The sequence below is a fragment of the Salvelinus alpinus genome, chromosome 29 (genome assembly GCF_045679555.1).
Source record: "Salvelinus alpinus chromosome 29, SLU_Salpinus.1, whole genome shotgun sequence".
Lineage (NCBI taxonomy): Eukaryota > Metazoa > Chordata > Actinopteri > Salmoniformes > Salmonidae > Salvelinus > Salvelinus alpinus.
In genome coordinates, this window is record NC_092114.1 from 45,763,756 (window position 1) to 45,783,498 (window position 19,743).

At 41.8% G+C, this 19,743-nt stretch overlaps 1 protein-coding gene across 4 annotated transcripts in view; it reads left to right on the plus strand.

The window, feature by feature from the left end:
* Positions 1 to 16,731, plus strand: part of LOC139558823 (pre-B-cell leukemia transcription factor-interacting protein 1-like) — a 30,382-nt gene extending 13,651 nt beyond the window's left edge. For 2 of the 4 annotated variants that reach the window (XM_071374301.1, XM_071374302.1), the window contains exons 3-10: positions 2,202 to 2,283; positions 2,433 to 2,515; positions 2,693 to 3,302; positions 4,038 to 4,247; positions 11,847 to 11,884; positions 12,798 to 12,890; positions 14,221 to 14,401; positions 15,586 to 16,731. In XM_071374301.1, the coding sequence (XP_071230402.1) occupies positions 2,202 to 2,283; positions 2,433 to 2,515; positions 2,693 to 3,302; positions 4,038 to 4,247; positions 11,847 to 11,884; positions 12,798 to 12,890; positions 14,221 to 14,401; positions 15,586 to 16,700 (2,412 nt within the window). In that variant the 3' untranslated portion in view covers positions 16,701 to 16,731. The remainder of the gene's footprint in view (positions 1 to 2,201; positions 2,284 to 2,432; positions 2,516 to 2,692; positions 3,303 to 4,037; positions 4,248 to 11,846; positions 11,885 to 12,797; positions 12,891 to 14,220; positions 14,402 to 15,585) is intronic. The other 2 variants (XM_071374303.1, XM_071374304.1) reach the window with 1 other exon arrangement.
* The last annotated feature ends 3,012 nt before the right edge of the window (positions 16,732 to 19,743 follow it).

Below are 19,743 nucleotides of genomic sequence, written 5' to 3' on the forward strand. Positions count from 1 at the left end.
TGTATCAGTTAAATGGCTTGTAAGAAATACATAACTCAGAAGTCCATGATCTTTGCAAAATAATTTGGACTGGTCAAAAACATATTTCTTGTTGATTCTAGGCTTTTATTGTTTGGAATATCAACCATTTCAAATGATATGCTTTGATAGAAACATCATGTCTTTTCAAGTTGAGGTCCCACACCTTGCACAGGCCACTGAGTTAGCGGATGCTGAAAAGCTGGTTGATTTTACCTCATATTACACAATTAGCAACAAGAGCCAAACTTATGTACAAGTCAAATACCATCTTGGGGCTGTAATACAATTGTACAACAGTTCAAATGACTCATAGTGTGTTCCCCAGATATGAAAAGTGTACTGTCTTTGTTCTGTACTGTATTTTGTCTACATGATTGCTGTGCTGTGTGTAAGATTGACAATAAAACAGTGAATTCCATGTGGTCATTATCTGTTCTTAATATGTGAAGCGATGAAAAGGATAAGATGCTTGAAATAAGAAATTCTGACTTTGACACAGCAGTTTTGTACTTGTCAGTGCTGATCAAACAGCTTTATAATTCTAGTTTCAAGCATTAAGTTACTCGGAACCAGTAATACAATCTCAGTAACAAGTTATATCTTATTAAAATAATAAAGGACAAAAAAAGCTTGAAACAAGTGAAATGCTCTAACATAACTGCCTGGTAAGAAGACATATCTTGTCAGACAAAAAACACGCATATATTGCCTTGATTTAAGGTATTTTATCTTACTTAGATTTCAATTTTTGCAGTGTATACAAACTGTTATAAATGGCTTGTTTGACCCCGATAGGGCGAATATGTAAGCTGAATGATTTAGCAGCTTGCTTAGTTCAAATTGACATTCAACATGAATAGCAAGGCGGTTTCGAGGTAAGTGCTTGTCGCCCAGTAACCTGCTGGTATAGGCTACTGAGGATGGTGGTGTAATTTTAATCAAACATAAATAATATGGCTAGGAACTGAATTTGCTTGTCAACAACAGCCAGTGTTTTATACATTTTTTTAACTGTAACCTAATCTGACTGTTACGTCAATCTAATTGTTTTCTAACAACTGATCGGCAAATGCGATAGAGCTTTGACGACTTCCAATTTAATTAACGAAACACGGCCATTAATAATTGCATATAAGCAAAGGGCTACAACAACAATAAACTGAAGTTATAGACTATTTAAATGGCACACATTGATTTGAGATGGCTCAGGTAATGGCATCATTTTGACATTTTATTGGATCAAATGATAGGCTCCAGTAGCCCACAATGGCATATAAATGAATAGGCTACAGATGCAAATGTATCATTCTCCACATTTTAATGTCAGTTTCATTGAGGACTTTTTCCTCCCATAACAGAAGCACGCAAGGGAGTTTCGTAACTTCCATTTCAAATGTACAGCCCCTCGAGACCCTAGAACTGAGCATGGGTAAAACACTCCGCTTGACACGGCTTATAAGCAAAGTCGACATTGGAATGGAATTGAAACCGCCTCCGAGCAAATGTATCTAATGCGCCCATAGTCGTTTCCCAGTGCTTTGTCGCTGTTATTTCTTGATGCGCATCAGTTCTAGGTTGTTAATGTTTTATGGAAAATTGGTAAAAAAAGAGGTCTCCGTAAGGACAATCTAAATGTCCTACAACTGGTAAGAAGTTCTCACGATTGCACGCGCTCTGCTCTGTCGTCACTCACGTGACTAGTGGACTCGGCTGCCTGTTGCAGCGCTCTCAACACACTCTCAGACAAGCCCTCCCCATCAGGCCCACACAGACACAGCAACAGCCTGCCTCACTGCCTTTAAAGAGAAATGTCATAGCGGCTGCAGTGCAACTTAGAAGTAGCCCAAAAACCCGCAACCAATACAATTTCACCCACGACATTGTTTTTCAAAGTAGCCCAATTTGTGGGAAACCGTGGCCATGGCAACCCTGCTCCAGGCATACTCGAGCAAATGCTCAAAAGTATTTGAAATTGAGGTCTGGTGCTGACACCTTGCCAAATGTTATGACAAAAGAATAGGCTGATCACCTCAACACAGCATTTGATTCAATGCTGTGAGTTTTTAATTAGATTTCCACTTTACCCACATATTCTGTATCAGTGGCAGTGTGAATGAATGAATGAATGGTGAGGTGAATAGACAAAGGTTGAGTTGACCATGAGAACCCTATGCCCTCAGGAAGCTGCTGAGAGCGTGGGTCCAGTGGATGATGGGACTGAGAGTCTTTGTGATGTCCCTAGTCTGTCAGAGGAAGTCACAGGTACCTGATCTCAATCTTACACTGACACTTTCTCTATGCTTTCTGTGTGGATTATTCTCTTATTGTCCAAATGTATGGATGTTGCATAATGAAGTTGTGTGGATGTTATTCATGTTATGTTATTAATGTTTTGTTGGATGCTGTTCCAGGGGCCACTGTGGAGTCTAAGCCAAGTGACCCGGAGACTCCAATACAAACAGTTCTGTCAGAGGAGGGCCAACAGGTCTGTACTGTGAGTCCCTGATGAACACATTGCTTTCTGAGGGTATCGTTCTCACAGCATGATCTTTCATCATACAACGTTCAAAATGGTGTCTTGTGTTATATGGCATAGGATGTCTATGGTTATAACTCGTTATTACCAATTACTATAAAGGGTTTGTGCATTTTATTCTCCTCTGATTCCCAGGTTTGCCAGGAAACGACTCCTGATATCTGCGAGGGCCCTGTCCCTTCCATCCCTACCCTGTTAAGCCCATCCCCGTCTAGCCATGCGCCCCTTGACCCTGACCTGGCGAGTCAGCCTGAACCCCCCATCATCCATGATATGGTAACCAGCTCCCCCACTGACAATGAGCAACTCGCAGCCATGCCCTTTGTCACTCATGTCGACCTGGTTGTGCCACTGAATGTTCCCTTCACAGAACCACCCCCAGAGGTTGAGCCTGAGTTAAGCCCTGTCCCTGAGAGCTCCAACCTTGTTACCCACACTGTTCCAGGCCCTGTACCTGAGAGTTTTGCCCTAGAAACTAGTGCCGAATCTGACATAAGCATTCACAGAGACTCTGTCACCCCAACGGGCTCCCAATCTGACACTGTCACTGATATTGGCCCCCTCCCAGAGAGCTCTGAGGAGCCTCTAAGCCCTGCCCCAGAACCCCATGCTGCTCCAGAAAGCCCAGCCCCTGATGGTCCTCCTCCAGAGACCATTGGTTCAGAGGAGTCAGCAGAAGAGCCAGCAGTGGAAAAGGAGGAGACTGAATTGCCTGAAAAAGTGACTGATATACCAAAGGAAGACGGTATGGATTTATACACTAGGTTGGAAATCAGAAAACATTTTCTGAGACATGGCATACAATTAACACTAGAACATCATGGTTTTTCATCCTACAAGTACCTGATAAAGAATGTTGTCTGGTGTCCCCTTTAGTCTACGCATCAGATTCCCCTACTGGGTTGTAATCAAACTGAATAAATACCATTGTACAAAATAAAAATTTGATTGAATGTAGTTATGTCTTAGGAATATTTAGTTTATATTGAATATTTGTATATTTTGAAGTACATAACATGCACGTACGAATATGTTCTGTATTATTCTACAAAGGTCTACTGCAACACGTTTTATTTGTACATTTGATGAGTAATAGAATCCTATCCAGTTAAAGAATTTGCCATGAACACCAATGGTTGATAAATAATGCAAAACAGACATGTGAAAGAAAATCAACATCAGAATCAGATGAAGACCCCACATTGTCATTGCCATAGTCGATTTCAGGCTCAGTATCCGAGCCTCCATCCGACTCCAGCTCATCCAAATTCAAAAAACACATGGGTGTTAACACACCGCGACTCAACGAACAGTTACAAAAACAAAATTTGCGTTAGAATTACACACAAGATATATCTACATTCAGAGCATTCTACCATCTAACACTTTTGTATAAAATTTTCAATAGCTTTAGTGCATGATTTTGTTTAATTTAGCTTATCATCGATCTTTCTGTTCTTCTCTTCTGTCCCTCTGCTAGAATCTCCCAGTAGCTTTGACTTTGGAAGAGCTGACACGAGTTCTGAGGAAGGAGTTGCTCTGAGGAGGAGATATGTGGCACCAGAAATGGCATCGGAAGATGAAGAGGTGGAGTTCAAAATGGCAGAGAGGAAAGAGAAGGGCTTCTCTATGAACACATGCATTGTGTGTGGCCTTGTCCTGCTCTGTCTAGGGTCCCTCTTCCTCTCCGGTGAGTTCAACCTTAACCAGATTTTGCTAGTGTAATCTTTTTCCATTTCTTTTCTTATGGAATGAACATTTTTTAATACACACACAGACTAAACAATGCGTCAATTTCATTCTTATGATAAAATCTATGACTTAATGCATTCGTAAGTATTCAGACCCCTTGACTTTTTCCACATGTTGTTACAGCCTTATTCTAAAACTGATTCAATATTTATTTTCTTATCAATCTACACATCAATACCCCATAATGACAAAGTGAAAACAGGTTTTTAGTTTGCTAATGTATTAAATATAAAAAACAGATACCTTATTTACGTAAGTATTCAGACCCTTTGCTATGAGACTTGAAATCGAGCTCAGGTGCATCCTGTTTTCATTGATCATCCTTGAGATGTTTCTACAACTTGATTGGTGTCCATCTGTGGTCAATTCAATTGATTGGACATGATTTGGAAAGGCACGCACCTGTCTATGTAAGGTCCCACAGTTGACAGTGCAAGTCATAGCAAAAACCAAGCCATGAGGTGGAAGGAATTGTCTGTAGAGCTCCGAGACAGGATTGTGTCGAGTCATAGATCTGGGGAAGGGTACCAAACACTTTCTGCAGCATTGAAGGTCCCCAAGAACACAGTGGCCAACATCATTCTTAAATGGTAGAAGTTTGAAACCACCAAACTGAGCAATGGGGGGAGAACGGCCTTGGTTAGGGATGTGACCAAGAACCCGAAGGTCACTCTGAAAGAGCTCCAGAGTTCCTCTATGGAGATGTGAGAACCTTCCAGAAAGATAATCATTTCTGCAGCACTTCACCAATCAGGCCTTTATGGTAGTGGCCAGACGGAAGCCATTCCTCAATAAAAGGCACATGGCAGCCCTCTTGGAGTTTGCCTAAGGACTGACCATGAGAAACAAGATTCTCTGGTCTGATGAAACCAAGATTGAACCCTTTGGCCTGAATGCCAAGCGTCACATCTGGAGGAAACCTGGCACCATCCCTTCGGTGAAGCATGGTGGTGGCAGGATCATGCTGTGGGTATGTTTTACAGCTGCAGGGACTGGGAGACTAGTCAGGATCGAGGGAAAGATGAACGGAGCAAAGTACAGAGAGATCCTTGATGAAAACCTGCTCCAGAGCGCCCAGGACCTCAGACTGGGGTGAATGTTCACTTTCCAACAGGATAATGACCCGAAGCACACAGCTAAGACAACGCAGGAGTGGCTTCGGGACAAGTCTGAATGGCCCAGCCAGAGCCCTGACTTGAACCCGATCGAACATCTCTGGAGAGACCTGAAAATAGCTGTGCAGCGATGCTCCCCATCCAACCTGACAGAGCTTGAGAGGATCTGCAGAGAAGAATGGGAGAAACTCCCCAAATACAGGTGTGCCAAGCTTATAGCGTCATACCCAAGAAGACTTGAGGCTGTTGTCACTGCCAACGGTGTGATAAACAAAGTACTGAGTAAAGGGTCTGAATAGTTATATAAATGTAATTTAATTAAAATTGTTTTTATAAATTTGTCCCAAAAAATTACCCCTTTTTCTTCTTTGTCATAATGGGGTATTGTGTGTAGATTGAGTGGGAGGAAAAACGATTGAATCCATTTTAGAATAAGACTGTTACGTAACAAAATGTGGGAAAAGTCAAGGGATCTGACTACTTTCCTAATGCACTGTAATGCCTAAAGTCTACAGCCCCCTTGGATTTCTTCACATTTTGTGTTACTAAGTTGGATTTTAAAAAATTGTCAATGATCTACACAAAATACTCTGTCAAAGTGTATATCAAAAAACAAACCTAATATAAATCAAATTGTATTGGTCACATACACATATTTAGCAGATGTTATTGTGGGTGTAGCGAAATGCTTGTATTCCTAGTTCCAACAGTGCAGTAGTAACTAACAGTTCACAACAATACACACAGTAAAATAATGGAATTAAGAAATATTTAAATATTAGGATGAGCAATGTTGGAGTGGCATTGACCAAAATACAGTATATACATATGAAATTAGTAAAACCGTATGTAAACATTAATAAAGTGACTAGTGATTCCATGTCTATGTACATAGGGCAGCAGTCTCTAAGGTGCAGGGTTGAGTAACCGGTGGTAGCCAGCTAGTGATGGCCTTGAGATAGAAGCTTTGTCTCAGTCACTCGGTTCCAGCTTTGATGCACCTGTACTGACCTTGCCTTCTGGATGACAGCGGGGGAACAGGCCGTGGCTTGGGTGGTTGATGTCCTTGATGATCTTTTTGGCCTTCCTGTGAAATCGGGGGCTGTAGGTGTCCTGGGGGGCAGGCAGTGTGCCCCCGGTGATGCTTTGGGCAGACCGCACCACCCTCTGTAGAGCCCTGCATTTGCGGGCGGTCCATTTGCCATACTAGGTGGTGATACAGCCCGACAGGATGCTCTCAATTGTGCATTTGTAAAAGTTGGTGAGTCTTAGGAGCCAAGCCGAATTTCTTGAAGAGGCGCTGTTGTGCCTTCACCACACTGTGTGTGGGTGGACCATTTCAGATTGTCAGTGATGTGTAAGCCGAGGAACTTGAAGCTTTTCACCTTCTCCACTGTGGTTTCGTTGATGTGGATTAGGGGCATGCTCCCTCTGCTATCTCCTCAAGTCCACGATCAGCTCCTTTTGTTGATGTTGAGGGAGAGGTTCATTTCCTGGCACCACTCTGCCAGGGCCCTCACCCACCTCCCTGTAGGCTGTTTAGTCATTGTTGGTAATCAGGCCTACTACTGTTGTGTTGTCTGTAAACTTGATGATTGAGTTGGAGGCCTGCGTGGCAACGCAGTCATGGGTGAACAGGGGGTACAGGAGGGGGCTGAGCACAGACCCTTGTGTGGCACCTGTGTTGAGGATCAGCGTAGTGGAGGTGTTGTTTCCTACCTTCATCACCTGGGGGCATCAGTCCAGGACCCAGTTGCAGAGGGCGGGATTCAGATACAAGGCCTTGAGCGTAATGATGAGCTTGGAGAGTACTATGGTGTTGAAAGATGAACTATAGTCAATGAAAAGCATTCTTATGTAGGTATTCCTCTTGTCCATATGTGATAGGTTAGTGTGCATTGCGATTTGCAGCGGCTGTGGACCTATTGGGGCAGTACGCAAATTGAAGTGGGTCTAGGGTGTCAGGTAAGGTGGAGGTGATATGATCCACCTTGACTAGTCTCTCAAAGCACTTCATGATGACAGAAGTGAGTGCTACAGAGCGATAGTCATTTAGTTCCGTTACCTTTGCTTTCTTGGGTAAAGGAACAATGATGGGCATCTTGAAGCATGTGGGGATGGCGGACTGGGATAGGGAGAGATTGAATGTCCGTAAACCCCGGTGGTCTTCAAAGTAAACACCCTTTGCTTTGATGATAGCTTTGCACACTCTTGGCATTCTCTCAACCAGCTTCACCTGGAATGCTTTTCCAACAGTCTTGGAGGAGTTAGCACATAGGCTGAAATTTTAGCTGCTTTTTCCACTCTGCGGTCCAACTCATCCCAAACCATCTCGATTGGATTGAGGTCGGGTGATTGTGGAGGCCAGGTCATCTGCAGCACTACATCACTCTCCTTCTTGGTCAAATAGCCCGTACACAGCCTGGAGGTGTGTTGGGACAAATGATAGTCCCACTAAGCGCAAACCAGATGGGAAGGCTTTTTGCTGCAGAATTCTGTGGTAGCCATGCTGGTTAAGTGTGCCTTGAATTCTAAATAAATCACTGACAGTGTCAGTGATGTTGAGATGTCTGTTGCTTGAACTCTGTGAAGCATTTATTTGAGCTGCAATTTTTGAGGCTGGTAATTCTAATGAACTTATCCTCTGCTGCAGAGGATATCTCAAGGTCTTCCCTTCCTGTGGCGGTCCTCTGAGAGCCAGATTCATCATAGCACTTGATGGTTTTTGCAACTGCACTTGAAGAATCTTCCAAAGTTCTTGACATTTTCCAGATTGACTGACCTTCATCTCTTAAAGTAATGATAGACTTTTTCTCTTTGCTTTTTTGAGCTGTTTTTGCCATAATATGGACTTAGACCTATTTGGTAAAAGACCATCTTCTGTATACCACCCCTACCTTGTCACAACACAACTGATTGGCTCAAACACAATAAGAAGGAAATAAATTACACATTCACTTTTAACAAGGCACCTCATGAAGCTGGTTGAGAGAATGCCAAGAGTGTGCAAAGCTGTCAAGGCATAGGGTGGCTACTTTGAAGACTCTTTTGGTGACTACATGATTCCATATGTGTTATTTAATAGTGTTGATGTCTTCACTATTCTACAATGTAGAAAAATTGTAAAAAATAAATAATCCCTGGAATGAGTAGGTGTGTCAACTTTTGACTGGTACTGTATATATTTGATGTCTGATTTGTTATTGTTACCCATCTACCAATCACTGCCCTTCTTTATGAGGCTTTTGAAAATATCCCTGGTCCTTTGTAGTGTAATCTGTGCTTGAAATTCAATACTTGCCTGAGGGACCTTTTTTTAAAGATGGACGGAGTAAGGGGTAGTCATTCAAAAATCATGAAAACCCCTATTTCACACAGAGCGATTCCATATAACGTATGTGATTTGTTAAGCCAAATGTTACTTCTGAAGTAATTTAGGCGTGCCTAAACAAAGTGGATGAATACTTATGCAACGACTAAATCAAATCAAATTTTATTGGTCACATGCGTCGAATACAACAGATGTGGACTTTACAGTGAAATGCTTACTTATGAGCCCATTCCCAAAAGTGCAGAGCTAAAAAGTATTTGCTAAGTAAAAAAGGAAGTACTAACAAAATAAAAAACAATAACGAGGCTATATACGAGGAGTACGAGTACCGAGTCAATGTAATTTCCTCACCATCTTAAATAAGCATGCCCCTTTCAAAAAATGTAGAACTAAGAACAGATATAGCCCTTGGTTCACTCCAGACCTGACTACCTTCGACCAGCACAAAAATATCCTGTGGCGGACTGCACTAGCATCAAATAGTTCCCGCGATATACAACTTTTCAAGGAAGTCGGGAACCAATACACGCAGTCAGTCAGGAAAGCAAAGGCTAGCTTTTTCAAACAGAAATTTGCGTCCTGTAGCTCTAACTCCCAAAAACTTTTGGGACACTGTAAAGTCCATGGAGAATAAGAGCACCTCCTCCCAGCTGCCCACTGCACTAAGACTAGGTAACACTGTCACCACCGATAAATCCACGATAATTGAGAATTTCGATATGCCTTTCTCTACGGCTGGCCATGCTATCCTCCTGGCTACCCCAACCCCGGCCAACAGCTCCGCACCCCCCGCAGCTACTTGCCCAAGCCTCCCCAGCTTCTCCTTCACCCAAATCCAGATAGCAGATGTTCTGAAAGAGCTGCAAAACCTGGACCCGTACGTATCAGCTGGGCTAGACAATCTGGACCCTCTCTTTCTAAAATTATCCGCTGCCATTGTTGCAACCCCTATTATCAGTCTGTTCAACCTCTCTTTCGTATCGTCCGAGATCCCTAAAGATTGGAAAGCTGCCGCGGTCATCCCCCTCTTCAAAGTGGGTGACACTCTAGACCCAAACTGTTATAGACCTATATCCACCCTGCCCTGCCTTTCTAAAGTCTTCGGAAGCCAAGTTAATAAACAGATCACTGACCATTTCGAATCCCACCGTACTTTCTCCGCTGTGTAATCCGGTTTTCGAGCTGGTCACGGGTGCAACTCAGCCACGCTCAAGGTACTAAACGATATCATAACCGCCATCGATAAAAGACAGTACTGTGCAGCCATCTTCATCGACCTGGCCAAGGCTTTCGACTCTGTCAATCACCGTATTCTTATCGGCAGACTCGACAGCCTTGGTTTCTCAAATGACTGCCTCGCCTGGTTCACCAACTACTTTTCAGACATAGTTCAGTGTGTCAAATCGGAGGGCCTGTTGTCCGGACCTCTGGCAGTCTCTATGCGGGTGCCACAGGGTTCAATTCTCGGCCCGACTCTTTTCTCTGTATATATCAACGATGTCGGCTCTTGCTGCGGGTGATTCCCTGATCCACCTCTACGCAGACGACACCATTCTGTATACATCTGGCCCTTCTTTGTACACTGTGTTAACTAACCTCCAAACGAGCTTCAATGCCATACAACACTCCTTCCGTGGCCTCCAACTGCTCTTAAACGCTAGTAAAACCAAATGCATGCTTTTCAACCGTTCGCTGCCCGCACCCGCCCACCCGACTAGCATCACTACTCTGGACGGTTCTGACTTAGGTATTTGTAGTTGTCCACATATTCTAGGTGTCTGGCTAGACTGTAAACTCTCCTTCCAGACTCATTTTGAACATCTCTTATCCAAAATTAAATCTAGAATCGGCTTCCTATTTCGCAATAAAGCCTCCTTCACTCACGCTGCCAAACATACGCTCTTAAAACTGACTATCCTACCGATCCTCGACTTCGACATGTCATTCGACATGTCATTTACAAAATAGCCTCCAACATTTTGTAAACTGTATGCAGTCTATCATAGTGCCATCCGTTTTGTCACCAAAGCCCCATATACCACCCACCACTGTGACCTGTATGCTCTCGTCGGCTGGCCCTCGCTACATATTCGTTGCCAGACCCACTGGCTCCAGGTCATCTATAAGTCTTTGATAGGTAAAGCTCCGCCTTATCTCAGCTCACTGGTCACCATAGCAACACCCGTAGCACGTGCTCCAGCAGGTATATCTCACTGGTCATCCCCAAAGCAAACACCTGCTTTGGCCGCCTTTCCTTCCAGTTCTCTGCTGCCAATGACTGGAACGAATTGCAAAAATCGCTGAAGTTGGAGACTTATATCTCCCTCACTAACTTTAAGCCTTAGCTATCTGAGCAGCTTACTGATCGCTGCAGCTGTACACAGCCCATCTGTAAATAGCCCATCCAACTATCTGCCTCATCCCCATAATGCTTTTATTTACATTTTTGCTATTTTGCACACCAGTATTTCTACTTGCACATCATCAGCAGCACATCTATCACTCCAGTGTTTAATTGCTAAATTGTAATTACTTTGCCAATACGGCCTATTTATTGCCTTACCTCCCTAATCTTACCTCATTTGCACACACTGTATATAGACTTTTCTATTGTGTTATTGACTGTACATTTGTTTATTCCATGTGTAACTCTGTGTTGTTGTTTTGTGTCACACTGCTTTGCTTTATCTTGGCCAGGTCGCAGTTGTAAATGAGAACTTGTTCTCAACTGGCCTACCTGGTTAAATGAAATAAAAAAATATATATAGCCTTGATATTTTGTTATTTTTTTACTTTATTTAATAAATATTTTCTAAACTGCATTGTTGGTTAAGGGCTTGTAAGTAAGCATTTCACATCAAGGTCTACACCTGTTTCATTCGGCGCATGTGACAAATAACATTTGTAATGTTATAAATAAATAGTCAGAGATTGTGCCAATGACCAAATATCTTCCCAACAATGTTATGCTCTGGTAGAGTAGTTAAAAATGGGCTTTGCCTTTTGGATGACCAAACATATGCAGGTGTGTTGATATACGTTACATAAGTTTGGAAAATGTGGTTTGATGTATTTTTTTCTTTTTTGACAGATGACTCGGATGAGCTGAGTGGGAAAGAACAAAACCAGGTCTGTTGCTCTATCCTACCTTCTCGGTCATCGTCACTTTCAACAATGTTGTATTGGGATGGAAGTTAAAGGAACTGGACAAACCTAGAGATAAGAATGTGTAATCGAATGATATAAAAGGGGCATGCCCCGGAATGCTGCCTAGACGGCCAGCATCCCGGAGTCGCCTCTTCACTGTTGACATTCAGACTGGTGTTTTGCGGGTACTATTTAATGAAGCTGCCAGACGAGGACTTGTGAGGCGTCTGTTTGTCAAACTAGACACTCGAATGTACTTGTCCTCTTGCTCAGTTGTGCCCCGGGACCTTCCCACTCTTTCTATTCTGGTTAGAGACAGTTTGCGCTGTTCTGTGAAGGGAGTAGTATACAGCGTTGTACGAGATCTTCAGTTTCTTGGAAATTTCTCACATGGAGTAGCCTTCATTTCTCAGAACAAGAATAGATTGATGAGTTTCAGAAGAAAGTACTTTGTTTCTGGCCATTTTGAGCCTGTAATAGAACCCACAAATGCTGATGCTCCAGATACTCAACTAGCCTAAAGAAGGCCAGTTTTATTGCTTCTTTAATCAGCTGTGCTAACATAATTGCAAAAGGGTTAGCCTTTTTAAAATGATTAACTTGGATTAGCTAACGCAGCGTGCCACTGGAACACAGGAGTGATGGTTGCTGATAATGGGCCTCTGTATGCCTATGTAGATATTCCATTTAAAATCAGCCGTTTCCAGCTACAATAGTCATTTACAACATCAACAATGTCTACACTGTATTTCTGATCAATTTGTTATTTTAATGGACAAATTTTTTTCATGCTTTTCATTTAAAAACAAGGACATTTCTAAGTGACCCTAAACCTTTGAACAGTAGTGTATATAATGCTGTGTTGATTGTCTGTGATTTGTATTCTGCTGGACAGGACTGGCTAAACGATCCTCAGGAGATGAAGGAGCTTTTGGATAAACTGGCACAAGAAAATCTGCAAATCTCCCAGTTAGAAACACAACTCCAGGTCAGCCCATGAACCATATAATTATTTCGGAATGGCTGTGGATCTGACTTTTTCAGGATCTCCAGTCCGCTGGACTAGAAGATCCGGAGCTTCCGACGCTTCTGCGCATATGTGGATCACGTTCTGCGCGTGTGTATATTCTTTACTTTACGGGCCGAGAACAGGCTACTCAGGTGAATGGTGCTCGTTTTAATAAAGTTGGATCAAAGCTAAATCAATGTCTGCAAGATCGCATAATGATGACAGTATTCCACATAACAGAATAAATCATTACTATTATATTTGGTTCTGTTTTGTAGAATACTTTGATCATTATGTGATCTTGCAGACATTGATTCAGTATTTAACGAGCACCATTCACCTGAGCATCCTGTTCTCTGCTCGTAGAGAATATACACACGCGCAAATTTTATTGGTCACATACACATGGTTAGCAGATGTTAATGCGAATGTAGCGAAATGCTTGTCATGCGCAGAAGCTTAGGGAAGCTCCGGATCTTTGGACTAAAAGATCCTACCTTACTAAGAATAAAGCAACGTTTCCCCCTCTCTGTTACAGGCCCATAAAGAGGAACTTGACAAATTACAATTCAACCTATTTCAATCCCACTTCGTAATGCAACATTTTTCAAAAGTATAGGCTCTGTTATCTAGTAATCATCTGCAGACGTCATTGCAACAGGGAGTTCTGTTTCGTCCTGCAGTGCAGAGGACCTGAGGTGTAACGCAACTGTAAATGTGTTAATGATTTGAAAACTGAGATGAGACCAGTTGAGAGCTGACAAATGACCATTCAAGATCATGAATGCAATACAGACCGCAATGCCTTCAGTCTTTTTATATTGGGAATCAACTCTTTAGTCATGTGCCTCGGCGCCTGTAGGGCCCATGCAAAGACTTTGAGGCTCGATGACTAAGATGTGCTGTACCAACAGATTGTTTCCCTGATCTGGATGACTAGGTCAGTGGAAAAAATAAGAAATGGCAGTGTTAGCTTTTATGATGGCTAATTCTCACTCGCCAAAGGGCAAATCCTGCCTCACCCTTGAATACTGTGACCATTATGTGATCTTGCAGACATTGATTGAGTTTTGATCTAACTTTATGAAACGAGCACCTTTCGCCTGAGTAGCCTGTTCTCTGCGCATAAAGTAGAGAATATACACATGCGCCGGAGCTTCGTAAAGCTCAGGATCTTTGGACTTAAACATCCTGAAAAAGTCTGATCCACAGCCGAATTATTTTACATTTATGTCATTTTAGAATCTTTATTTATTATTATGTCCTACCTTCCTAGAAATAATGCAACATTTTCCCCTCTCTGTTACAGGCCCATAAAGAGGAACTTGACTCCGTCCTAAATGCAGGATCCGCAAAGGGTAATGAAAACGGAAAAGGAGATCTGGAGCAAGAAAATGATATGAAAGAAGAGCTGTCATCCCTGCCTGGCCTGAAGGAGGAGCTGGAAACGCTGAGGGCTAGAGTGACCGAACTGTCCCAAATCACAGAAGGTACAGTATTTTAATTTCACTGTGAACACATTGTTATTCATTAGTCTTTCTTCCGTTGATAATATCCATCATTTGTTTGATAATCTATAAATATGTCAGTATTTTGGTTAATTTGAATAAGGCAGTTCATTCAGGAAGTGAACTGACATTCCAATGACTTCTAAATCAACTGAAAACTAGAAGCAATATATTTCAAAAGTTGTAAAAATGTTTTATTCAAATAAATTCCTAAATTGACTGCCTTCAATTTGAATTTACCCCAACCCTGTTCAAAGTGAAGTGTATGGTTCAGTGGAGGTTTAATTACTGTTGTGAATCTATTTTTTAACATGCATGTAACATAATTCTCTGGTATGGCAGCTGAATGCTGTAACTGTAACTAATGCACTTTTGTACATTTTACCTTTATTTTAGCGCCCCAGAAAATGTAATACTTCCAGGTCAACTGTAATATGAATACCATTGTAAAAGCACAATTGATCCCCTTTCCGGGTGGGGAAGCGAAAGCTACTGCGTCATAGTGAAAGGGGGGAGATATGTCGTGTGGGGAACCGGCTTTTTTCACAAGATTTGTCCAACTTATCACCTTTAAAATGTAAATAAAACACTATATAAAGAGTTTATATAATGTCTCATTACATACCTATTTGAAGGTTTGTGTCATTTGAATTGGGTTTTTAGGGCGGCGCTAAATTTATCTTCACAATTAAACTGGGTGTCATGGTTTTTGAGTCATGACGGTTCGCAGTGTTTACGCGAAAAATTAACAATTGATTGAATTAACTATTGATGAATTCACGAGTAATTAACTTTACACTCACCATTGATCATTTCTTGTTTTTAATCTGTGAGAGAAGCACTACACCTGGTGGAGAGAGGCTCTATGAAACAGAATGAGTTGCATTATGCTGCTGTACGTTACGTCGTGACACGTCACACTTTAACATACAGCGTCAGAGGGGTCAGTTTTTTTCAACTTTTCTCCAATAGTATTGGTCCATTACCATGTCAATCAATGCTGAATCCAAACTTAGTTCACACCCCGGATTTTGATGCCAACATTCGCTATAGTCCCATTAGTTTTCATTGCAGCCTTGTTTGAATGCCGCGATTGCCCACATATGTAAGGAACGGAGTTAGCTACCGGTAACTCACTGATTTTTGTTCTGATATTTCTACCTCAGCCAACAAGGAAACACCCCCACCTCCCTCAAGCCCAACTCCACCCCCTACTGGCCAACCTGGGATTAGCAACCAGAGTAGCACCACAGCAGGGCCCGAAAGGAGGAGGGATCCGAGAGAGGGGGCCAGGGTGAAGGAAGAGCTTCAGAAGCAGAAGGTGCTTTTGGAGGAAAGCAGGAAGAGACTGGAGGGGATGAAGAAGGATGGTGGGTATAAGAAGGATGGTGGGTACCAGAAGACGGTGAGGGAGAGCCTGGCTGAGATCCAGAAGAGGCTCAGTGAGCAGGTGGAGAAGATGGGGAACAGGATTGAGGGCAAGAAGAAGCCAAGGGAGAGCGGGAACAAGAGGGACGGGAAGAAAGCCAAGGACAACAGCAAAGACCACTGGAAAAAGGAGAAGAAGGAGTGGAAGGGAGAGAAAGACTGGAAACACTGCAAAGACAACAAAGACAAGAATGAGGGTGGATGCAAAGAGAAAGACAAGAGGAAGGACAAGGACTGGAAGGCAAACAAACAAAACTCTCATAAAGAGGCCTGGAGGAAATCCCAGGATGAGTGGGAGAGAAAGAAGAATGAGCGCAGGGTGGACAGGGATAAAAGAAAGCAGGAGAGGCCCTGGCAGTCCAGGAAAGACTACAAGAAAGAGTCCAATCATCACCATCAACACGACTCCAACCATCAGCAGCAACATCACCACCACCACCAGATCCACCAGTATGACCACACCAGCTTCTGGAAGCACCAGGAAGAGAAACTTGGACGCAACGTTCGCCCCCTGGCGGGCTGTAGCGGTGTTGAGGACTGCGCTAGCCAGGAAGGGCTCTTTCCTGTGGAACTGTCTGAATTTGAGGAGTTATTAGACGGCTACCTGAGCAAGCTGGAGAGGGCTACGCCGGACAGCAAAGCCGAGATTCAGAAGTTGGTCGGCATGTTTTTTCAAGACGGTGTGTTCGTCCATGACAAAGTTCTCTTCAGTGACTTCGCTGAAGATGTGGCGGACATTTTAGAGGACATGGCAGACATTTTGGAGGTTGATGGGCAGGATGATGAAGCCCTGGAGGAGGCGATGGAGGAGTTTGAGCGAGAAGCTTTGTGGAAGTTTGCAGCCACTGCATAGATAGAAATAAACCAGACAAATGGAACACCAAGATACAGCAATGGTATTACATGGTGGTTAACAGCAGGTGTTGTTGCCTTTGAAGGGCTTCCTGCATGAGAAGGAGTGATGCTTGCATCTCGTCAGTCCCTATGACAGTTGTGTGGAGTTGATTTACCTAAGTGTTGGCACTATTGAATGTCACAATTCAAGATCAACAATTAGATACACAGCAATGTGAACTCTTTGCTCCCACAACTGATTCCTGATCAGTCTCTTCTCCTTTGTTATGGTTAGGATCAGATCTAGTTGAACCGGTTCTGTATCAGCTCTGTTAGCTTCTGTTGTATCAGCTCTGCAAACATACATTTACATTTACATTTAAGTCATTTAGCAGACGCTCTTATCCAGAGCGACTTACAAATTGGTGCATTCACCTTATGATATCCAGTGGAACAACCACTTTACAATAGTGCATCTAACTCTTTTAAGGGGGAGGGGGGGGGTTAGGAGGATTACACATACAGTGCTGTGTAGGCGCTTGGCCCTTAGTGCTTGGTTTCTGGTTTTCACTAATTGTCTTACCCTTTTGAGTATAACTGTCAGCGAAAGCAGAACATTCTTGAACAATTTCAAGTTTTAATGTCACATGCACACGTACAGTGAAATGCCTTTCTTGCTAACTCAATACCCCACAATGCAAAAATCAATAACAATGTATTACTAGAAAAAAACTATAATAGGAAATATGAAGTACACAATTAAGTAAGCATACTATATACAGGAAATATTTTAAAGTCAGATCCAATACCATATTTTACATGTGCAGGGATACTGGAGGGATGGAGGTAGACCTGTATAGTGGTAAGGGGACTAGACATCAGGATATAAGAAACAGATTAGCAGCAGCTTGTATGTGAGTGGGTGTCAGTAGAAATGTATGTGTGAGTGAGAAAATTATGGAGTGAGTGTTTTGCGTGTGTGTGTAGGGCCCTGTGAATGTGCATAGAGACAGTGCAAATATTGAAATAAAAGGTCAATATAGATACAAGGTAAACTCAGATAGTCCGTGTAGCTATTTATCAGTTGTATTGCTTGGGGATAGAAGCTGTTCAATGAGCCTGCTGATGTCAGACTTAATGCACCGGTACTATTTATCAGTCGTATTGCTTGGGGATAGACGCTGTTCAATGAGCCTGCTGATGTCAGACTTAATGCACCGGTACTATCTGAACAGACGGGACGACGGCCCAGCGCTACTGCCTCAAATCTTTTTGACACAAGCAGTAGTTCTTACTTCTTATTAACGCTGAGACCATGTTTGTGCTGTCCTAATGTAGCAGGAATCGGTTCTAATATATTTCAGTGTACTATGTTGTGCTGAGTTAGCCGTAGACTTATACAGTAGATTGAGTGCAAAACCGTATTGGCAATTTGACATATCTGAACTATTGTTTTTGACACGTTTCTGATCATTTAGATTTTCAATGAGCACTGTTATCGGTTGCATTTTCCTTTTTAATAAAGTTATTTTGGTTACTGTGATGTAACCTGGAAAATACCCAATAACACGATTGTTGGATGTGTCTATATAAGAAAGGTTTAACTGGTGTTTTATCAAGCAATGCCATTTACATCGAGTTTATGCCAGATTTGAAAGTCAAACTAAGTACAAGGTTAGGATATTAGTACATATTAAAAGTCATGGTTGGTACTTTTACAAGAGAGTTGAATCTGTACACATTTCAGGATGACTGTTTCCCTTGTTTTTATGTTTCTCTGTTGTCACAATCACTATACACACACATTAGGTGTGAAGTGTTTTGCTATCCTGATATTTAATTCAAGTTTTCATAGCTTATTTGTGTGTTTTAAAGACTAATCCCTAATTTTGCTTTTCCTGGCCTCAACACATTTATGGGTTTAACTTAAAACCAACTCTAGCTGTTCAAATGTCATGTGTCTGTCCCAGACAGTATATATTGTGAAAAAAATTGCTTGAAAGTCTCTACCATTTTATTTCGTGAAGATTTTGTTTCTGCCAGCAATGTGCCTTTTATAAATCCATTTTCACACTTGGTTTCAGTGTTTGACAGGCAACTAAATTGGTTTGATTCTGTAAGCTTAAGAATTCATGCTATTTGTGAACTTGATTGGCTATGGTCCGGTTATTTTATGGTATTTTATGAAGAGAGAAAATGTAGGTTACTCCAATTGGGAATTTAATTAAATATAGTAAGTCATCTTTGTTTTTGGTTGAATTTAAAACCTGTAAATGTAAATTAAGCTTTTTTACCAAAGAAGTCTAGCTGATGTGGATAAAGACTTAAAAAAGCAACTTGAGAGATTATAAACAAACTGCATAAACTGAGGAAATTAAGTTTAACTCCCCAAATGCACACAATAAAATGTTCAGAGTATATATTTTTGGGGTATTCATTCAGTGGAAGATATATATTGTTTTATCAAAATGTTATTTTACAATGGCCATATAATTTAGGAGTCAGGACATATCCCAGTTTAGCATTTAATTGATACATGTAAAGAAAGTCCTGAATCCTGTGACTTGTACAATTTTGAGTTAAGCTGAATGAGTAGTCTCTGCAGCCATTTCTCCTTTATAGTGGGTTTGTGTTGGACTTTAAATAAATAAAAATCTGAATCTTGAATGATAATATATGTTGTCATTTTTGTACGAATGATATATTTTCCTCTGTCTAAAGCCTTGTTCACACTGGTAGTTTGAAGTGACTCAAATTAATTTTTTGGGGGGGGGTGATAAAATCTGTTAATTTTCTTGTAGTCTGAACAGCCAAAAAGCACATGGAATCTGATATTTCAAGCCACATTTCAAAACCACCTTCGTAGGTAGTTTGAAGTCAGATACAAATCCGATACCTGGCCATGCGACTTGTGACTGAACGGTCAAATCTGATTTATTTGCTGTCAAGTGGTTTTTGGACTCATTTGGCATTTCTTTTTGCTTGCTAGCTACTCTGTTGAGTTTGACAAGAACATGGAGGTTGTAGCTAACTAGCTTGTTAATTGTTTACAAACAAAATGA